We start from the raw sequence: 22498 nt of genomic DNA, 5'->3' as shown, positions 1-22498 counted from the left end.
ACCAAGTAAGACAGAGGACAAGGAACAGTACAACTACATCTCAGACAGTAAAGCTTTGACTGGATCTCATAAGCAAAGTGTCGTATGTAAATAGGAACTTAATTAAGGCTTAATTAGTGGCCGTGACCCGATTATGGCAGGACCCTGGAACTCTGTGTGCATCGGATCTTTGCTCACGGAAGCATGGATGACAAATAGATCTGGGTTTCCTCTCATAGCAGGACAGATCTCGCTTAGTTTGTTCCATTTATTTATTATCTAATGATAATAATCGTGTATAAATGTGTTTATTCAGCTGATCTGTCCCACAGAAATGTACAGCAGAAATAAATCAGGTTCCCCTCTTTTTGCTGGTCAGGTCCGTAAAGGATTATTCCATTCTTAAGGATTATTCCATCTACCAATGATAGAGAAATGTGTTTATTTGTGATTTGTATGGTAAAAGTGTGAATATTGGTGCTTTACCTTTTTAACATTGATGTGCTTCTGCTCACGACGCAGTGGCTGGATTCAGTTGCCGTCTTCAGTGGCCAGATCACTGCTCCTCGATTCAGCCGCGTCTTTCAAATGACATTTCCTGTAATTTTCCCTCCTGTTTTAGGGTTTAAGTAACATTGCTCCTCTAATTTGACAATTATCTTTATTTATTAGAATTTCTTTGATAGAGGGGAACTAAAGGCCCGAGTCATTGATTTAGCAAAATGTAATAAGATCCAGATGACATTTAGACAATGAGGACATTGACTGAAGGGGAAATTGGACATAGCTAATTTAATTATACCCGTTTAGCATGCTTAATTACATATAGTGAAGTATTGAGAAAATGATTGTGGAAATGGGTACATGAGAATATGACATCTTTAAGGAGAAACTTCCCACATTAGTAGAGACATTTAGGTGCAGTGGTCCCTGTCACTGCAGGATCTGAGTCAACCATGGACGTGTCGCACATGCGCCAAAAACTAAAAACTTTAACGTTAAAAACTATAAGTAAAAAATAACTGAAATTGAAAGCCAACTAAAAATAAGCCATATATGTCCAGCTCCTGTGAGGGGCTTTGCTGGTGTCAATGCAGAATATTAAGGGTAATCAGCCATTTGTTTTTATTTTATGCAAATACATGAGACAGCCCCTAACTTTCTGTAACTGGTAAGGGTGCAAATAGCCTAAAGTTCTTCATTGCTTGAATAGTTTAATACTTTAAACATGGGCGACTGTAGTCTTGTAGTGACAGTCCCACAAAGGTTTGGTTCCCTTTACAAGATGGATGTCAGGAATGGCCTCCCGAAATGTCTGTTTGAGCCACGCAAGGGGAGTGGGGAGAGATGTCCATTCCAGTGCCCTCCCACTGTTTGGTTGGAGAGTAAAGCGAGCGAGGAGATGGCGTGTGCATCCCTAGTGATGTCATGCTTCTCCTCGCAGCTCCGCCCCCCGCCATGTGTCCCCACCCCTCCTAACCCCAGGCCAGGCCTCGCAAAGCCCCACTGAACTCGCCACTCTGCCGCAGGGGGCGACGTCAGATGCAGGATGAGGCAGAGAGATGCTGAAAGCTCACAGTGCCTCCATTGGCATCACTTCTGACTGAGCTATAGTTGACTGAGGATTTCAGCCGTGTTGGTGAGAGGGCTGGAACATTGTCTGGAGATAGTTGTTCAGCAAAAAGACAGGGATTACTAGTCAGTTATTAATCAGTGAATCTGTAAAAAATAGCAGTTCAACTACATTTTAATTTCCTGTATGATTAAACGTGTACTAGACCTCTCTCCACATAAATGTGGAAGTATTCTGTACTGTTGCTACAGTCATTAGGCTTGTTGCCGCTTTTCTGTAGAGGGGAAAGATTTATTTTTCATTTAATGACAAGAAGGAGTTTGATTTCTCCCGTCCTGGCACTATGAAGTATAGTTTTTGTAATTTTCCTTTTTATTATTTGGAAGTCAAAATTCTTGAGGCTGTGTCATTGCTGAATGGCCATTAAAAGTCACGTCTCTCCAGAGTTGCCCGGTAATTGGTCTGGGGGCTGTTCTCCCCTCCGACCCCCCTCCTTTATTTCCCCTGGATTTGTACGCCATGTGCTGTGTGCACGGCAGTGCCGGGGAGCAGTGGGTGCGGCGAGTGAGACTCCCGAGTCCTGGCCTGATCATAGATCATCTCCCAGCACCATCCATCACAGCTGTGCAGACTATGTACATGTATCACTGTGCTCCTACGGGCTTTCTCTGTGTCCCGGTCCGCTGCTCGTTCCGTACCCCCCGCCCCCCCCCCCGCCCATGCCCACCGCCACCAAATCCACCATTCACACATATTTCAAAGCCTGCTCTTCTCTCTTTGTCACCCCGCTCCTCATTGGCCGTGGCTCCCTCCGCCTGATTGGCAGGCATGATGAACCACCCACCGATCGCCATCACCGAGCTGGCGGAGCACACAGAGCTGCTGAAGGCCAACGACAACCTGAAGCTCTCTCAGGAGTACGAGGTGAGGGGGGCGCGGCCAGAGTCAGGAAAAACACCAGGGGGAGCGTTTCACTGGAGCAGGAAATCCCCAGATCCACAAATAGCCATCCCAGTCCTTGCAGAGAAGCGATCATCTCACAGTTTCCCTCAGGTCAGGTCCGAGAGGCGCGCAATGCTGCACGGTGGTAACGGTTTTGCCCCTGTGCTTTGGCGTCTCATGAATTTCCATGCGCCTTAACTGCTGCGGTTATAAGCCAAGCAGCTGCTGATTACCAATGCTGCCTGCTGAATCAGCCCTCATTTACATACCACAAAATCTTTTCCCTCCTGGCCCTAAATCAGTTTGATTAAACACACACACAGGCGCCACACAAGGGGGAGATTAGCGGGCCTGATTAGTTTGGACTTGAGAGCTGCATCCTAGTGGAAGAAGGAGCCTCTTCTGGGTAAGAAGTTAATAAATGAATGTTGTTGAAAAATACACACGATTATGGCGGGGCCCTGCGTAGGGGATGCGCCTTGCTTCCCAGCAAGATATGAAGGCACAGGACCCGGCCCGCTCATTAACTGGCCCGAAAGACCAGTTTGGATGCGCCGTGAGTCGGCACTTGTCTGCCGCTCCTCCCCGCCAGACGCGGCTCTTTGATTGACTGCGACCGGAGCCAAGTAGCAAAGAAGCGCAGAGACTTCAGGACGGACGGGGGGCTGGCGGGAGCGGGTTCCGGAACGGCGCATTTCTTAGAACAGAGGACGATGTGCCTGCGTGTCTGTGATTATCCAGTCCTCGCTGGGGGGGGGGGGTGCTTGTTATGTAACCCACCCTTCGCCGTCTGCCTGAGCCAGTTTCGGGAACGGCACCTGTTTACGAGCAGGTCGGTCCCTCTGCTGCGCATACCGGCCAGGCGAGGGGTTGGGGGAGGTGGGGGGTGGTGGTACAGAGAATATTGGAGATATGAGTGCTGAGAACTGGGCGAGGGGGCAATCGGATGATGAAAGGGGAATCCGTGCACTGTTATTTTAGATTAATGACACTGTATAAACTGTTCATACAGGAGAGAGCGTATTGTGGTTTATTGAGCCCTTCCTGCACATGGCGCTGGACCCTAAATGAAAGAATCCTTCAAGCTGCATCCTAGGGAGCGACGCCGGCAGAGAGCGGCTCCGGATCTTAATGCAATACTAAATTACACCAATGAGCAAATGGAATATTTATTCACAATTCTTATATTCGGAGCACGGCCACATTAGTCATGCTAGCACTGGTCGGCTGGCTTATTTCAACTCCTCCCCCAGGGAAGATCTTGCTGCCTTTATCACTATGGAATCCCCCCCCCCATATTTTATGGCCATTTTAGCAGTCCAGATTAGCCAATGCGCAGTTGGACTTGAATATTTGAAACGGCGACTAGATCTTGATTATAGCAAACACTGAGCAGGCAGAGATATTTGGCTGTTTTTGTCCCTGCCCGCTGACCTGCCCCCCCCCCCCGCCACCCCTGCCCTCGCAGTCCATCGATCCTGGCCAGCAGTTCACCTGGGAGCACTCCAACCTGGAAGTGAACAAACCGAAGAACCGCTACGCCAACGTCATCGCCTACGACCACTCCCGCGTCATCCTCTCGCCTATCGAAGGTGAGACCCGCACATTCTCTTCCTCCTGGCTGCCCTGTGGCCTTGTATGATCATTACTTAAATTGCTCTGGCTTGGTAGCTCCCCTTAACTAGAAACTAGGTGCACTGATAGCCCTTTTCCCTTCTGAATTCCTGAGTCCTTTTTCTTGCGTCAATATTAAATCTGAAGCAGGGATTCTCAAATTCCAGACAACAGTTCAGAAGCAGATCGAACCACGAGATAACCTGGGCTCAGTCAATGATGCAGCTTATGAATCAATATGGTTAATATGGTTAAAAAGGCTTAATGTGGTTTGAAGTACAAAAAATACAATGTAGAACCACCAAACTTCACACGTACATCGCTCATTATAATCCCCCCCCATCCTCACCCCCCTATGATAGAGAGTCGAAACGATCGGCGAGCATTAAAATATTCCCAATTTTTGTTATATAATGATGTCTGTATCAAAAGTTAGTTATTTTATCGAAGTTTGTGAAATACCGCTTTGTTATTGCAAATTGTTCCGGACTTCGGACTAAAATCTGATGCAGAACTTTGATCAAAAAGTTTGAGAACCCGTGATCTAAAGTATTTTATTTGCGATGGGTGGCACCCGGTCCTTGTTTGTTCCTTGCTTGTTCCCTGCTTTGCTCCTAGTGTCCGGGACAGGTTGTGGACCCGCCACAGCCCTGCGTAGGACAGGCGGATTTGGAAAATGGGCGAATGGATGGATTTAATTTTATTTGAGTTATTTTGAGTTTACCAGTAGGATAAGCGGTTTGGAAAATGGATGGATGTGTGCATGTGTGTGTGAATGGTGTGTGAGTGTGCCCTGCGATGGGCTGGCCCCCCATCCTGGGTTGTTCCCTGCCTCGTGCCCATTGCTTCCGGGATAGGCTCCGGACCCCCCGCGACCCAGTAGGATAAGCGGTTTGGAAAATGGATGGATGGATGGATTTTGAGTTTATGTCGACCATTTGCAATGGCTTGACTGAACATATCAGTAATAACAAACAAGATGAAATGATCACGAAATTTGCATGGTAAATTAATTAAATCTGAAATTTTAATTTTACAGTGCAGTGATTTCTGCCATTAGTCACGGTGCTGGAATAATTCATACGCGGCACTGTCCCCTGTTCATTAAACTATGACTAAAGAACAAAACAGCAGTCCATGGACTGTTTTAAAGCCATTTTTCCCCCCTGAGTGCTAATTTTCACAATTTTTTAATTCTGGGCCTATTGATAAGCTCTCTTGAATGCCTCTTTGTTTTTAGCTCAGGTGAAGCATTTTCCCTGGAGGATAGCACTCTCTTCCAAAAGCCTCACGCATGCCCAGAGTGCTTGGCCTGCGCGCGCGTTCCTCTCTCTCTCTCTCTTTGGCAGCAGGAAGCACGCTTTCAAAGGCCACTTCCACCGAAACGTTGCTTTCTGTCCGTGCCAGAAATGCCACGTCAAGACACAGCCCACCGCACCCCCACCCTGAACCGCAGCACCCTAAACCCTTTTGCCTCGTCTTCCTCTTTCGGCTGGCAGAGGGGGCTGCTTAGGGGAGAGATTTAGTATAGCCAGAGTCCGACAGGCTGCCATCCAGCAAGAGAGGAATTGGCTGAAAGGAGACTGCTGCCAATTCTGGGGCCTGATTTACGTTTTAGTTCCCCGTAATTCCATCTTGTAGCACAGTTTGTACTCAGCCTTAAATCAGGTGCGTCCTCGCCGCCGGCGCCCGCTGGAGAGAACCAATGAAATGGCCTGATTTTTTTTTTTTTGAGGGATTATTTAAGTGATGGATTTCAGTATTTCAGTTGCACAGGCCCCAGGAGGTGGCAGATATGGTGCTCATCACAACTGGCCGTTCGTCTTTTGTTTTTTTTTTTACATTTTTTCGGGCTCCAAATTACCCGGGAGAGTGTTTCATGTGAGGATTGGGCGCAGGTCGCTTCATGCCTGGACCGTGAACCTGTCTGCTCTTATTTCTAACCCTCATCCAGGCATAACAGGGAGCGATTACATCAATGCCAACTACATCGACGGTTACCGCAAGCAGAACGCCTACATCGCCACGCAGGGCCCACTTCCTGAGACCTTCGGCGACTTCTGGAGGATGGTGTGGGAACAGCGGGCCGCCACCGTGGTCATGATGACGCGGCTGGAGGAGAAGTCGCGGGTGAGAGCCTCTGTCGCAGGAACACTCGTGCGGTCACAGGATGGTGGCTCTGTAGGAATCGTACACTACCAGTCAAAAGTCTTTGCACATGACGGATTTTTACCACTTTTCCATTTATTTCATAATCTGCAGATTTTTTATGCTTTTTAAGCTTTGCAAAGTTGATCATCTCTAAATGAAAATATAAGCAAAAAAACAAGTTTCCTTTAACCAGTATGTAACATGTCTGACATCCTATTAACTGGCTGTGTGGTGACAGCATCATCAAATTCTAGGCTGTCCGTTAACTCTAAATGCGCTAGTTAACTTTCATCCCATTAACCAGAGCAGTATTTAATGTCCCTTGCAGAAAGAATGTCTCACATTTTCTCTGCTGTTATAACTGATAGAGGAGGCTACTTCGATTAATGACATTTTCCTGCTCAAATGGTGAACATACTGTAAATTTATTTTTTAGCAAAGAATACTGAGTGTATTTTCAGTAAATGTTACGGGAGTAACATGGAATTTGGAAAATCTCACTTGTGACTGGTAGCGTAACGGGAGTCTGCCGCTGACTGCTCAGCTACCCTGTCTGGGTGGCTTTTTATAGGCATGACAAGGCAAAAGACTGAGTTTTAATCTGAATAAATCCATTTTTAATTAAAAATAAGGGTGAGAGTTTGGTATGTGGGGCACGACTTAATAATTTAAATACAAAAGTCTATTTATTGGGGGTAATGACTGAAGCCAAATTAAATATTGGGGAGGACACATCCCCCAGTTCCTATGCAGTCACTAAGGTTAAATCAGCACAAATTCATTTTGTCAGTTGAATGCTTACTAGTTGGAAAACAGGAAAAAGTAATTTAAACAAAAGCTTTTATAAATTCAGCCGAAACGTGAGCAGAAGCTGCTGGGCTGTTTTTCCTTCACAGTCAAAGCCACACGGTGAGTTTGGTGATAAGTACGTTTTTACCGGAAAAGCCACGGCCCTCTAGTCAGCCACATACTAGCCTGCGCCCGAGGGCGATTTCTCTCAGGTGCTGTGATGCCGAGGATCTGGCTGGAGCTGGTGTTAAGTGGGGGGGGGCGTCCCACGTCTTTCTCACCCCACCCATCCTGCTGTGTGACTTTGACAGCAGTTCTGCGCGTCACGCTGCCCTTTGGCGATGGGTTTGGGCCACACACAGGCGTGAGAAACGTCATGGCAGTTTGATCGATCACCGTCGTTGGGGGGGCAGCAGGTTTATGACGGCAAGTGAAACTGGGCATGCCTTCAGGCTTATTACTCCTGCTTTCTCTCAACATGCCCCCGGGAGGCAGACCGCCGCCAAGGCGGGATCCCCTGACCTCTCACATGTGATGTCACCCAAAAGGGGGCAGGACGTTCGATGGCTGGCCTTTGACGTTAATCCTGTTCTCTCTGAAGGTCAAATGTGACCAGTACTGGCCCAGCCGTGGAACAGAGACCTACGGCATGACTCAGGTGACCCTGCTGGACACCATCGAGCTGGCTACCTTCTGCGTCCGCACCTTCTCCCTGCACAAGGTAGGGTCACGCCTCGGGAAACAGCCCTGGGGAGGGAACCTCTGAGGGAGCAGGAAATCAGGGGGTCCTCAATTCATTATAGCCAAAAATACGGGCACTCCAACCGTGTGGAATGTTCCGGAAAAGCAGGTTCGCTCCTTAGTTAGTCATGCTTCACCAGGAAAAACATCAGCAGGAGATGCACTGGGATCCTCTTTTCACTCGATTGCTGCAGCAAAGCACCTAACGCAGCGAGCAGGTGAACACCCATGTAAACATGATGAGTGGTGGCTGAACTGGCCATCCTTCTCTTTTCCTCCATCTCTCCCCTCGTTGCGTCCTCATCCATCAAGTTTTAATTAATGTTTATAACATCTGTCAGCGGGAGGCCAGGGTGCATGTGTAATCGGAGCACCGTCTATCTTACATAGCAGGGGAGGGAAACTTGGGAAGAGTGGGATGCTGGCAGGAGGGTGGGATGATGGCAGGAGGGTGGGATGCTGACAGGAGGGTGGGATGCTGGCAGGAGGGTGGGATGCTGACAGGAGGGTGGGATGCTGGCAGGAGGGTGGGATGCTGGCAGGAGGGTGGGATACCGGTGGGAGAGCAGAATCCCAGAGGGAGGGTGGGATACCAGAGGAAGGGCAGGACGCCGATGGGAGGGCGGGGTACCTGCCGGGAAGGCAGGATACCCGAGGGAAGGTGGGACGCTGACAGGATGGCTGGATGCTAACAGGAGGGCGGGATACCAGTGAGAAGGCAGGGTACTGGCAGGATACCGGTGGGGGTGTGGGATACCAGCAGGAGGGTGGGACGCTGACAGGAGGGCGGGGGCACTGGCAGGAGGGCGGGATACCAGTGAGAAGGCAGGGTACTGGCAGGATACCGGTTGGAGTTTGGGATACCAGTGGGATGGTGGGACGCTGACAGGACGACGGGGCACTGGCAGGAGTGTTGGGGGGCTGGCGGGAGGGTGGAATGCCAGAGGGAGAGCATTGGGCTGGTGAGTGGGTGAGGGTCTTGCCTCCCCTAAAGAGGTACCGTAAGCAGTATGAAGGCAGTAAGCTCCTTGCCCCTAAATCAGCCGTTATGGAGACAGCCTCTGAGCCTCAGAGTTCCAACGCCTCTCTCTCATTCCCGCCATGTCGGCCTGCTTGATTTCCCCTGATTCCCCCAGTGTCGGGCTTTTCAGCCTACAGCCTTCGCGTCTCACACCGAGGCCCTCGAATCCCATCTCTCATCCTCTATTCTCCACCCCCCCACACCCTCTCCTCTGTGCACATTCAGCACTCTGATGTCATCCGATTGGATCGTCAGATCATTCTGCAGTTCAGCCTGGGTGGTAGAGGTGGACAGTGTGAGAGCAGTGACCAAAGATGTGTGGGTGCATCCCAAATCACACCTGCATGCGTTCAGGCCTGTACGGTAATCTGTCCATAAAAAAAAATTAGCCTGTCGCTCAGTACGGTGAAAAATAAATCCGTTACAGACAGCAGCTCGGAAAGGTCCAGCACGAAAACAGAAAGTAGGCTGCAATTCTTTTAATTGCAATGTTTATTTATTCATTTATTCATAAAAGCCTTTGTCAGGAGAGCAGAAACACTACATTGAAATGCAAAGTCCTCCTTTCAAGAGCTTCCAGGAAGAAAGAAAACTAGATTCGGGACGTTGTGTGACGCTGTGCAGAATCTCGTTCGCCTTTGCAGCTGGAGGACATTTGCAATGGAAATCAGTGTCAGATGCAAGTCTTAGTCCACATTGACCCGTCAGTGACACTGATCCCGGCCAAGATAATGGTGATTGAGCGATAGTCTCGATGTGCTCAGTCATTTGTAACAGCCTCTCCTCACCTGCACCTCCCATCACTCTAGGCAGTTTGAATCGCCACTTTAACACCCTCTTCTCCTCTTCGTTCCTGATTCATCTGTCCCTCTCCCCCTCGGGGCACCGTGGGAACATAAATGACCATTTCCGTTGAGACGCACAGCTTTCAGATTCGTCACGGGGTAGCGGCTCGGTCTTGGTGCTGTCTGTGTCATCGTGACGAGCACATGTGTGCTCCCGTGCTCCGCAGAATGGCTCCAGTGAGAAGCGAGAGGTGCGGCAGTTCCAGTTCACAGCGTGGCCCGACCATGGGGTGCCGGAATACCCTACTCCATTCCTGGCCTTCCTGCGGAGGGTGAAGACCTGCAATCCTCCTGATGCTGGACCCATCATCGCCCACTGCAGGTCAGCAGGCCATCCAGAGTCCCTGTCTTCCCAGCAGAAAATGCCCCTAGCAATAATCGTGAATTTTTAAAACCGTAGATGCAACACACCTACCAGATAGTATACCGGCCTGCACGTGGTTCCTCCAGCCCCCCTGTTGCTCCTGATCATAGTGTTGCTCCATCATGAGGGGAGGGGGGCGAAGAACCATCATCTCCATGGTGACTGGTGCTGTCACACACAGAAACATTCTCACACGGAAAAATTCACAAGAACCTAACTTGCGTTGAAATGAGCTCTGTAGTCCATCGTCCCGTTTTTTTTTACTGCTCACAGAGCATGGATGACAGTGTGTCATGTGTAGTAAGCTTAGGTTCCAGGTGAATTCTCAAGAACATCCTCTCACATAAATCGAATGTGAAATATGCAGCTCCATTGAGTTTGTTTTTATATAGTGCCTTTCACACCCGAGTCGCCCCAAGGCACACGACAAGAGTATGTGGCAGTCCCTTTCCACGCGGTTTATATAAAATGGCGCATAAAACAGGGAAGAGGGAAAGAAAGAATGCTAGACGCCAACAGAGGAGAGGATCCCACTATATAAATAGTTATTCTTGCAGTACACAGTTTTCTTGAGAACCACTTTCTTCACTGGGTATAATCTGAGGAGAGGGGGTTCCGTGACGGTTGATTGTGGTTCTGTTGTGAGACCTCCTGAGGAGAACCTCCACCCTCTACCCCTCCACAGCGCCGGCGTGGGCCGCACAGGCTGCTTCATCGTCATCGACGCCATGCTGGAGCGCATAAAGCACGAGAAGACCGTGGACATCTACGGGCACGTGACGCTGATGCGCTCGCAGCGCAACTACATGGTGCAGACGGAGGATCAGTACAGCTTCATCCACGACGCGCTGCTGGAAGCGGTGGCCTGCGGGAGCACCGAGGTGCCCGCCCGCAGCCTCTACTCCTACATCCAGAAGCTGTCGCAGGTGGAGAGTGGAGAGCACGTCACCGGCATGGAGCTAGAATTCAAGGTATGGGAACCGGGGCCAAGAACCTGCAGAGCAAGACCGCTGGGGCATCATAGCACAAGAGCAAAAGCTTCTCTTATGAGCTCCTAATTATGGTGGTTAAATAACATCTTTGAGGTTTTTGAGACTGTGATCTGAAGGACAACAGTGTGGAGAATTAATTACATTCAAAGCAATATGACATCCATTTAACAACTGCTGTTCTTAATGAGGACAGAATATAGCAGGTACTTAAAGTTGTTTGAAAGGAAGAATCACAGCATATTTCGATGGCATCTCACAACAGGGAGACACTGCTAAGGCAGGGAGTGTGTCTTCGTACCCAGAGCAGTGTTTCGATCTGTGAGACGAATCCGAAAAACGTAAAAAGGATGCACCCTGAGACTCCGAGGATACGGAGAAATCCACATTAGATTAGACCAAGTAGCAGATCCTGATTGAGAAGCCACGACCCGGTTAAACGTCCGAGCAGGTCGGCCGGTACCAGGAGGGCCAAGCCGGTACCCATATATTATTTGCTCCTCCTGAGTCAACTGCAGAAGCTTCTCAGTTGTTATCCATCTGCTGGGAGTTTTCATGCATCTCCAGGTATTCCTGTGAAAGGCACTCAAACAGAATCCCGGCCAGAGACTGGGCGAGCTCCAGGTGCGGCCTGCAATTTGGCCCAGAAAGAGGCGGCTGGTGCCATCTGACCTGGGAAGGGAGACAACTAACAGGGATTACAGGAAGAGCTGAATATTTTACCATATGTATCAGCCCATGGATGCAGGCTGGGGCCTTATTCAGGGCTCTCAGAATCGTGCGTAGGCTGTGTCACTGCATCTCCAATGACAGCATTGATGACAGCAAGCTCTTATTATAAAGTAGAATCAATGGACCTGTGCCGTTGTTGCTCAGTGACCCAGCATTTCCAAATGATTAACAAGCGTTTATCTTCTCACGCTTGACTTAGCTCGGCCATGGGCTTGTAGAGAGGTAATGGTTTTGTCAGTGATTAAAAGGGTTATGTCATGTCAACAGCCTGAAGTGTGCTGTTAAACATTTCCACGATATGAGCCTGGAATTATGACAGAAATGACTATATGGCATAAAAAAAACTTATGAGGGTGAAAACAAAGCCTTAATTTGCTAAAATCTGAATCAGGTTTCTCATGTTAGTTATTTGACAGATACTTTCAGTAAGTCCAGTTCCTAAGCAATTGGGGTTAAGGGTCCTGCTCAAGTCCCCACAGTGAAATCACTGCTGACCACAGGAATCAAACCAGCCACCTACTGATCACGACCATGACGAACTAAAGACCCCCCCCCCCCATCCTTTCCACTTCACAGCGCCTGGCCAACTCTAAAGCCCACACGTCTAGATTCATAAGTGCCAACCTCCCATGCAACAAGTTCAAGAACCGCCTCGTCAACATCATGCCGTACGAGACGACGCGCGTGTGTCTGCAGCCCATCCGGGGGCTCGAGGGCTCTGACTACATCAACGCCAGCTTCATCGACGGCTACAGGTAGGTTAGTGGACCAGGGGCAAAGTCAGTAACCGCCTCTTTGAAGTACATGGGGTTACAACAGCCCTTTTTAAAGTTCAGGAACTTGGTTCCTGGTTTGGAGTTCTTGGGTCATCTCGACTGGGAACTAGTAATTACTGGCCACATTATCCCTGTCAATATGGTTCAGGAGCTCATAACCAGGAACTAGGTTCTTGAACTTTGGTGGGAAAGCGCCTCAAGTTACCGCTGGTGTTTGTGGTCAACCAAGCAGCAAGTTTATCACTATAGGCCCCATCCCAGTAATACCTGGCTGAACGAAAAGTACGTACCTCAGAGCAGGGTTCAGGAACCACCTCCCAGAAATGACTGTCAGGCCGAGTTTCTGTGGTGAGAACGCAACAGAAATTCCTGGGTCCTGAAAAATGTCCTAATTCCCGAAGAAAGTGCAAGGAAGCTGGTGACTGGGCGGCCATCGGAGTAAAATCAGAGAATTGAAATATCATCTTTCCGCCAAGCTCTCATCTCCAGTGTAGCTTACTCGGTTCGCTGGGCCTTGAGTACACTTGTGCAGTGTTGTTTTTCTGCTTTTGCCCGGACAGGCAGCAGAAGGCCTACATCGCCACACAAGGTCCCCTGGCCGAGACCACGGAGGATTTCTGGCGGATGCTTTGGGAGAATAATTCCACGATCGTGGTGATGCTGACGAAGCTGAGGGAGATTGGAAGGGTAAGAGCCCCCCCCCCGACACTCCCGAGTCCTGCCATAACCATTGAGAGACCCCCCGACACACCCGTGTCCAGCCGTAAGCATTGAGAGACCCCCCGACACACCCGTGTCCAGCCGTAAGCATTGAGAGACCCCCCGACACACCCGTGTCCAGCCGTAAGCATTGAGAGACCCCCCGACACACTTGTGTCCTGCCATAAGCATTGAGAGCCCCCCCCGTCTAATTCTTACCGTGTCCCATTCTCCCCCTCAAAAAATGTCAGCGCTAAATCCTGAATGCGTAATGCCAGGTCGGGGGAGGGAGAATACTTAATACCCCCTTCCTGCATGCGGTTATAAAGGTCAGATCTAATTATGATTCAGTGAATTAAATTAATTTATTCTTATCTTGCTTCTGTGTGTGTGTGTGTGTGTGTGTGTGTGTGTGTGTGTGTGTGTACACATGCGACCACAGGAAAAGTGTCACCAGTACTGGCCAGCTGAGCGATCAGCCAGATACCAGTACTTCGTAGTGGATCCCATGGCAGAGTACAACATGCCTCAGTACATCCTGCGGGAATTTAAGGTCACCGACGCCAGGGTAAGTGGAGCTTCACACGAAAACCTCCATCTAGACGTTGCATTCCCGAATGAATTGGGGACTGGAGGAATCCTGCCTCGGATATCAGCAGGAATACTGCCTTCAGCCTTGCTGCCCGCCATATCCAGCTGCGAGACACACAAAGGCTTGTTAATCCTTCCAGATGAGCATGTGCGCTAAGTAAGAATGGTTGTACGTGGCTGCTGAAGGTAATTATCGTAGAACATGGAAGTGCTAATTTGCATTTATTGTGCGGATGCGAAAGCAGCCGTTCGTGTTCGGCGACCGCGTTTCTGTGGAGGGGCCGGCATTGCATCACCCGTGACGCTCCTGACTCCGGCAGGACGTGACCCTCTTACAGCATGCTGGAGATTGCAGGCCATTGGTCCTACAAAGATACTGAAGAAGATGAAACCGCCTGAGATAAAGGGAGCAGGCTGATGTGCAGACCCGGCAGGCCTCACTTTGGCAGGGCCTAATCGGGGCTGAGTAATCAAAGCAGCCGTCTGGTAATCAGGCTGTGTCGTACATGGCGTATCTCCTGATAAACGAAAGGGAGCCCTAATCAGAGGTGACTTGAACAAGGAGGGGGGCACCAGGTATGCTGCAACACCCACTGGCTCCCCAGGAGAGAGGCAATCATGTGTTTAATTAGACAAAGCAATATAGCACGTATCCTCCAGCATGTTTACTCTTCATGTGTGTTTTTTGTTTTTTTCTTCTGAAATCCTCCTGTTTTACACCGTAATGAAGGGGGGCGAGCGGCTCCACCCAATGGGCCGACGTTCTTTAGGAAGGATGGGTGGAAATGTCATAATTAAAATTCGGAATAGCATTCCACTCGAGGCCGGGGGAAAAGGCTGCGACCGTTAATGCGTCCGGAGCCGCGGCTTCTGGTTTTAAGCTTTGCGCTTTTCTGCTGGGGAGAGGAATCGGAATGAATTGGACTTGCTTGTGTTGAGGCTAAAAATAAAGCGATCCTCAGTAGGTGCCAATCTGCCCCCCCCCTCCCTCCCTCCCCCCACGATGCACACACACTTTATCTCGACTGCAGCATATTGTATTTTGGCGGCCTCCGCTTCCACATCATCCGTCAGATTCTGCGATGGGCCACTTGAAAGTGGCATGTTCCATCGATTGGTTCCAGATTATTCCATTTAACACCGTCTCCAAAATAAGACATTGTCACGGAGAATGCACTATTGATTTCCCTTAACAGAGAGTTATTCCAGTGAAAAGCCGCAGATTTAAATAGGTATAAAAGGAGGAGGAAGCCGGAGCCAGATGCCTGCTGCCAGATCTTCTGCGAATTATTGGAGACATTTGCGTCTAAGAATGTTCTAGAACAGTGTTTCTCAATACGGTCCTAACAGTCCATGCTTCTGCTCCCTCCCAGCTCCCAGAAGGGAGCAAAAATGTAGACTGTCTGGCAGGTAGCTGGGACGGAGCAAAAATGTGCATCATCTATGGGTCCCCAAGGACTGGGTTGGGAAACACTGTTCTAGAACATCAGGCACTGAGAAACTGTCTGTGGGTTTTGTCTGCTGAGGCAGGACTTAGATCCATGAGTTGTCTCACACCTGGCACACCTTCCCCTCCCTCTGCCAACAGGATGGCCAGTCCAGGACAGTACGGCAGTTCCAGTTCACAGATTGGCCTGAGCAAGGCGTGCCGAAGTCTGGGGAGGGGTTCATCGACTTCATCGGGCAGGTGCATAAAACCAAGGAGCAGTTTGGGCAGGACGGGCCCATATCTGTGCACTGCAGGTGAGCTGCCGTTCGCACGACCCAAGGAGCCGGAACACACGCGACATTCCCTAGCACATAAACACACGGCATTCCCAAGCACTCAGATGGGAAAAGAAGCTAGTTAGAGTGAAGATCTCATATATGATTAAACTGGCAGTAGTGTTCGGTCCCTTGTCAGGTTTGCTGATCTCACAGCTGTGAATGTTTGGCTTCAGAGGCTGATTCACAGCCGTGATCAGGGCATCAGTGTGTCGCCACCATATCATATACGACTCCCACACTCTTTTAACAAAGTAATGTCTTTACCAGATGTGACGTATGCTTTGCTGTTTCGTCCATGGCTCAGCCAAAGGCTGACGTCTTTCCTAAGTAATAAAAGCAAGCTGAGGAATTATTTTATTTTCCAAAGGCTCTTTATGCGCTTCTCCGTGCCGTATCTTTGTACTTTCTTTCCCAATGAGCTTTGTTTTTCCAGCCTCATTTGCAAACATAGCTGGTCGGCTCGCTGGAGGCTGCCGGCGCGTTCAGGAGGGTAAAAGGAGGATGCAGATTTAAAGCCTTCCATTTAATGAATGGCTAAGCTTCGCTCTACCTGGCCCTAATGGAGCAGAGATCGTTTAATCTCCCTCGCCTTGGCGGATGCCTTTTGCGGAATGTGTTCTGGATTTAATGAGTCTTGTGTGTACTTCCATTTTAATTTCTGCCTGGACCACAATGCTCTGGTACAGCTGTTGCGATGCTGCTCCCCTCCTCCCTCCTTCCTTCCCACCAGGCCCTGCTGTAATGTCACAGGACGTTTAGCGTGCCTGCAGGGAAGGGATCCATCAGCCAGGACTTTAATGGATCTGAATTACCTCCCGTCTATGAGGAGTTTAACAGGCGTGCAAGCCGGCGATGAACATGCTGGCTTGAGGTCTGAGCCGTGCGGAGTGGGTCTGTCATAAGGGAATTCTGCCTCCAGTGGGACCCACCTGTACCTGTACGCTTATCTGATGTGTGTTGGGGTCATGTGCACACTGGGCTCCGATCTAATCAGCCACTGGGTCCCTGGGGCAGGAACAAGGGCACGCAGAGCAGCATCCCCGGGGTTTCAGGGCTGCTCTGGTCCGTGTCATCGCCCCTTGTTCTTCCTCTGCTAAGGATGGGCCTCTCCACAGTCACCCATCCTCCGTACTCGGTCCTCCTCTTGAGACGCGTATAACATGTCTGTGGAGAGTCCAGCAGACGCTCTCTGTGTCTCTCCCCCTCCCCGGCAATCTCCCAACCTCCTATCTAATAGCGCCACATTGCTTTGTTATTAATTGCCCGATTACTCCAAGTGAATGGCAATGCAAATCCTTTTTTTCACTGCCACCACACGGCTGTCAGAATTTGAAAGTCTATCTGTTTAAAGCGCTTATACAGAGTCTAAGCCATGTGACAGACTGTGACCGGTCTCCCGGAAGGGCTTGTTTTTCAGTGTCGCAGGCGCTCGATTCTGTACGGTGCCGTGAAAAGTGGCGAAGGACAGGCCGCAGCTAGCATCTCCCGCTAGCCTCCCCGCAGGGCCTCTAGCTACGCCACACGTCGTTCTTCCACCAGTCTGGGCAGAATTTCCCATTTCTTTAACTAAATGTACTTAAAAATGTCACATTAAGCTTTTACCGGCAATTGATTTCAGTTTTTTTTTTACTTGTTGAAAGTTTTTAAAGGTTGAACTTGAGGATATTTACTTTAGCATGATGGCTAGCTGTTTTCAAGCAGTTAGTGCTGTTTTCTTAAGGGATCTTTACTTTTTTGCCTTCAGAAATTATGACTTTAAAAAAAAAAAACTTCTTGTCACATCAATTACACTGGTGAAGTGGAAGTAATTTCACACCTAAAGAGCTTAAAGAAGGAACCATGTACTATTCCAGAACTAGAGTTTAGGAAGAGTTTCGGGAACTGCCAGAAAAAGATGTGCTTAACAAAGAAATGTTTGTGTGCCTGGGTCTTTATACTTTCTTACAAGGCCAATCGCCAGCCAATGAAGAAATAAACTGATGTTTCAGGTAAATAAAATGCCTGTTGCAGAATTTTGAGATATTTTAAACATGACTCGTGTGGCCAGTGTGGCTGTACATGACGTATGGCTGGTAACCGTGGTCCAAAAAGCAGAGGAGGAGGAGATATAAGAATCTGAGGCCTACGAAGGAAACATGGCTTTAGGGGCCACGTTCAGTAGGCCTCCCGGGTGACAGGGGCTTCGCTTTGTCTGTGCCTTCAGCGCTGGTGTTGGACGCACTGGGGTCTTCATCACCCTCAGCATCGTCCTGGAGAGGATGCGTTATGAGGGTGTGGTCGACATCTTCCAGACCGTCAAGATGTTGCGAACGCAGCGACCAGCAATGGTTCAGACAGAGGTGAGACCCTATCTGCTATTAGCTTCTAAACCACCATTAGGCATTTTTGATTCCCTTTGGAAATTTCAAACAAGATCATATCCTGCTTTAGCCCCAAACATGGAAATTTTATCTCAGATGCAGATGTTTTCTCACATCACAGAATTTGTGTTTTTATAGATATATATCCTGACAACAGAAATGACGTCACTGACGCCTGCATAATGACATCGCATCTCTGCGTTTTACTCTGTGAGCTGTCATGTGAGGGATAAGCGCTGACAATTACTTATGTTTTTTCTCTTTAACAGGATGAATACCAGTTCTGCTACCAAGCAGGTCTTGAATATCTAGGAAGCTTTGATCACTATGCAACATAAAAAGCCATTTACTCCCCCCCCCCCCCCCCGATCCCCCGGCCCATTTTCCACCCCCTGTAAAGTCTTCTGAGCCACAGAAACATGCTTGAAATTTTTAAGACGACTCGAACACCAACATGAATATAAAAACGACTAAAAGGTAAATCAATCAAAATAAAAACACAAGAAGCAAAAGGATAGCAACTGGATTGGGGGAACACATTCAATAAGAATCCACAAAAAACATTCATGACCCTGAATCACAACTCACCCGGAGTAGGAGCTCAAGCTGAGGGGGTGGAATCTAAAAAAGTATCAGACTGCTAACCTTACCTCAAGTGTCCAGACGTGGAGATCATTAATATCAATTATCAGTGTGTGTCCATTCCAACATTTAGCGAAAACGCTACAACGTAACCACAAGCTGGAGGAGAAGAATCATACATTTACATCTGTAGTTTACATGAAACGTATACGCCAGCCGTGGGTGAGCAAGACGAGAAGATGGGGGTCCAGCGTAGCATTAGCACTTCCTATGAAGACCAGCTTCGAAGATCACGAGCCAAGGTGGACGTCCTCTTAAAAGATAAGCCGGTGGACACGTGAGAACAGGAGGTCCCGTCCGAGAAGCCCAATGAACAAATGCCAATGAAGCAAAGTCATAAGTGATGACTCTCTGAAGTTAAGCTCTGCTTCCCAGAAGGTTCAGACTTTCTGTAACTCTACGTACAAAACGTGGACCTCTGCGTCGTTTTTTGGCAGCACTCATGCTCCTGCAGAGCTCAGAACAGCAACCAAAGTTTTGGACTGCCAGCAGACATAGAACCTCTTAATCAATAACCCTGGTGTTGAGACAGTTCCATTATTTCTTATATCTTCAAAGCTAATCATGGAAAATGTGAGTTCTGTGTGTGGCTGGGAACATGAGGAGTGGACAAGCCAAGCAGACTGTCTGTAAACAGCTGATCTCTCTCACTGGCACCCCGTCCTTGCAGATTTGGCTGTGAGGCCTCAGCTCTGCACTTCAGAGGCCTAAAGGAATTCACAGATTCTTTTTTTTTTTTTAAAAAAAAGATAAACTATTGAATCATTTTTACATGTGTTTGGATCATGTATGGAGTTTGGATGTCTGGAAGGGAACCTGTTGGTCCAACAATTGAAGGTTGCAGACAGGATGATCATAGAAGGGATGAACACGTGTAATCTAATAAAAAAATAATAATAATTAATGTCTGTATTGGCAGACATTCATTTCAGATTTTTTTTCTGCCATTGTCGTTACTAATTAATCATACACAATTGTCAATACCAACCTTGCTGCTTATTCCCTGCTGTACTGCAGCACTGAGCTGATGCACGGCTGTAGGTGAGCAGTAAAATGCGTGGCACAAAATGGCGGATAACCTCCTAGATGCTTCCGCCCAGCAGGTACGACCCCGTCTGGCGTGTGCACACCCTGTGCATCGCTGCCCAGGTATCTGAGAAGAGGCTCGCGTTCTCTGACCGGAGTCTGCCGTCAGTCAGGATCGCACCTTAGTCTCCCGTCAGACCCTTTAGGCAACCCTGAGAGAGCTGGAGGGAAAGCGCAGCCTGTTTCTCTGACGGCCGTGTTGTCGGAGACTGCAGACGAAGTCTCTTTTGCGCTTTGCTGTACACGACAACACCACTGGGCCTGCAAATAGACCAGTCGGGGGGGGCGGGAATAAGCGAGCTCCCTCTAGCACGCAGCATACGAAGTGGAACGGGCTTTTTCTTAAACTGTGGGACACGAAACGCAAGCCGTAATAACCTCCCGCTGACAGCAGTGCCCCCCTCACTCCGCTTTTCTTTACTCCTGTGGACAGACCTGCTGTGTCTGATTGGGATACCTTGGTGGAAAGGAATCCCAGACGCCAATCCGTTCGCTGTAGTCGGAATATTCCAGGGCCCGTCCGCCATCTAGTTGTCTGAAAACCACCTTCCGCCAGCTTTAACCAGGAAGCCCTGCTTTTTTTTGAGTGCATAGACAGGGCCGTTCTGGGGTTTGCTTTTAGTCTGAAAGTGAATTCATTGAGGATCTTTGCTAGATGTGCTCATTAACAGAGTTCTGAAAGGTGCTGTGAGTAGTCTTTTCTTATTTCCAAAAAAAATAAAGCCTTATTGTTATTGTAACATTATGAACCATTAATGTTGTATTATTATACTTTAATTTGCATTGTTACATTTTTTTAACAGAGATATCGTTCGTGTTTTTAAAATTAGATGAAAAAAATAACAAAATGCTTAATTGTCCATATTGTGTTCAAAGACATTCTATTTTTTCACTGTAGGGATGTTAGTTATAACGTGTGACTGTGTGTGTGATTACGTATGACGTGTATATATATGACATATATAATTATGCACGCACACACACATGCACACATTTAAACTTATTATAAATATATAGATATATGATACTCGGATTGTATATCTTAATTTTTTTGGTGCCACTCAAATTTTGAATCTCTCATGTATGAAAATCATATTTGATTTTGGGTTATATATTCTCCATTTCTCTGGAAACAAATAGCAGTGATATCCAACGAAACACCATCACTGCAAAAGTTTGGGTTCCTACCATAAGGTGCCCAGGAGTGGGTGCATGTCCCCTGATTATTCGGAACAAGCATAATAGTATTAGCAGAAGTATTACTTTACAAGTAGATGAACATGTCTACAAAATACTGGAGTGGGGGCCTAACAGGACTGTAACTAACTACCGCTGTACAGGGTGGGCTTTTTTAACCATCTCTCTCTGGATTTTTTTATTTCTGTTTTTATTATCTGAGTAATCTTAGATTAATCATGTGTTTATCGAACATGAGTAATGAATCAGAATATAATGCCTGTAAATATATTTGTATTTTATAATTGTACCCTTCTTTTAAACAAAGTTTAAATACAAAAATACATCTTTTCTGTTACCTGTTAACGTCTGTATTCTTGAAGCCCCCCGCCCCCCCCCCTTATCACTGCTCATCTGTAGTGTTGTAAGGTGATCATGCAGGGTCTGTGTTCTCCTGTTGGATCATGGGTATTTTGCTGGGGGGGCCAGCAGGTCACCCGAAACATGCGGCTGACTGCAGACCAGTGTGCCTGTTAATTCCACTCCCCGCAACATTTAATCCCCTTCATTTAATCACCCAACTAGTATCCCTTCTGCACACTTGCATAACAATCATCTAACGTTGGTCAGTATCAGTGTGTCTTTTACGCTATCAGTTATCAAAGGATTTTCTTTTTAATAGTGGTCCCAAAATTCAGAAGGACCAGAAGCGCAGTGCCTGACAAGCCAAGTATAGCAGGCCGTAAGCTGCCCAGGGTAAAGGCAGTACATGGTGTGATTCCCCCCCCCCCCTCCTGTTCTTCATTAGGACTGGCTTGAGCGACAGATTCATGCTATTTCCTCGATTCCCTCCTGCCCTGATGAGCTGTTGTGTTGTGCGAATTTCGTTTCCGTTTATGATTATACAGAAACATCGCTTCCCCCCCCCCCATACGAACGGCCGAATGAAATTGAAATGTACAAAGGAGCCGAGCAAAGAAAAGCCGTTTTGAGGAGATGAAAGACTCAGGGGCCACACAGTAGGGACGCGGACACCTGCTGGCCTTCGACGCACATCCCGTGAGCAGAATCGGGAGGTGAATATGCTGCCCGCCCGAGCAGCTGTGACCGCGAAGGCTGCCGCTAAGCCGCAACTTTACCGGAAAGCTACCAGCCTTAGGACTGAACTACAGCAGCCAAACGGAACATTTTGCCTAATCGGGGAAAAAAGAGAACGAATTAAAACATAATAAAAAGATACATAAAATAGCAAGATGTGGTGAAAAATGAACTCATACACAAACACGTTCTTTGTACGAGGGCCAAGTGCTATCGCTTTCAAATTGTTACTTCTAACTGAAATAATAATTGGTTTAAAACCACTGTGTATGTAGATATGTTAACTTTGTATTAAAGAAAAGGTTGTCTGAAAACATTCTGTCAATCATTTGTTTGCATCTTTCCTGTCTAGCCGATGGTAGCATCATTCCACGTGATCTTTCTTTTATACCTTCTGGTTTTTGGCATCTGAGCAGAGAAAATTGCTATGGAATGCGCTGTCACTTCTGCCGCTCTCTTAAAATGAGCAATGGTGAGCAACGCAGACCTAAACTCGTACTATTGTAAAAGAGCAACATGGATAAATCCCCGATTGCGTCCTGAGCTCTGATGAATGCCGTTTC

The 22498-nt window shown here is 48.1% G+C and overlaps 1 protein-coding gene across 7 annotated transcripts in view; it reads left to right on the top strand.

Annotated features, from left to right (window-relative positions):
• The window catches only part of ptprsa (protein tyrosine phosphatase receptor type Sa), a 161480-nt gene extending 139231 nt beyond the window's left edge, over positions 1-22249 (top strand). For all 7 annotated transcript variants that reach the window (XM_048976255.1, XM_048976252.1, XM_048976253.1 and 4 more), the window contains 12 exons: positions 2379-2476; positions 3963-4086; positions 6063-6238; positions 7650-7769; positions 9823-9977; positions 10705-10990; positions 12317-12495; positions 13077-13203; positions 13658-13783; positions 15395-15549; positions 17777-17912; positions 18203-22249. In XM_048976255.1, the coding sequence (XP_048832212.1) occupies positions 2379-2476; positions 3963-4086; positions 6063-6238; positions 7650-7769; positions 9823-9977; positions 10705-10990; positions 12317-12495; positions 13077-13203; positions 13658-13783; positions 15395-15549; positions 17777-17912; positions 18203-18271 (1751 nt within the window). In that variant the 3' untranslated portion in view covers positions 18272-22249. The remainder of the gene's footprint in view (positions 1-2378; positions 2477-3962; positions 4087-6062; positions 6239-7649; positions 7770-9822; positions 9978-10704; positions 10991-12316; positions 12496-13076; positions 13204-13657; positions 13784-15394; positions 15550-17776; positions 17913-18202) is intronic.
• The last annotated feature ends 249 nt before the right edge of the window (positions 22250-22498 follow it).

Source organism: Brienomyrus brachyistius, chromosome 15, assembly GCF_023856365.1.
Source record: "Brienomyrus brachyistius isolate T26 chromosome 15, BBRACH_0.4, whole genome shotgun sequence".
In the NCBI taxonomy this organism is placed as follows: domain Eukaryota; kingdom Metazoa; phylum Chordata; class Actinopteri; order Osteoglossiformes; family Mormyridae; genus Brienomyrus; species Brienomyrus brachyistius.
This window is presented reverse-complemented; position numbering and strand designations above follow the sequence as displayed.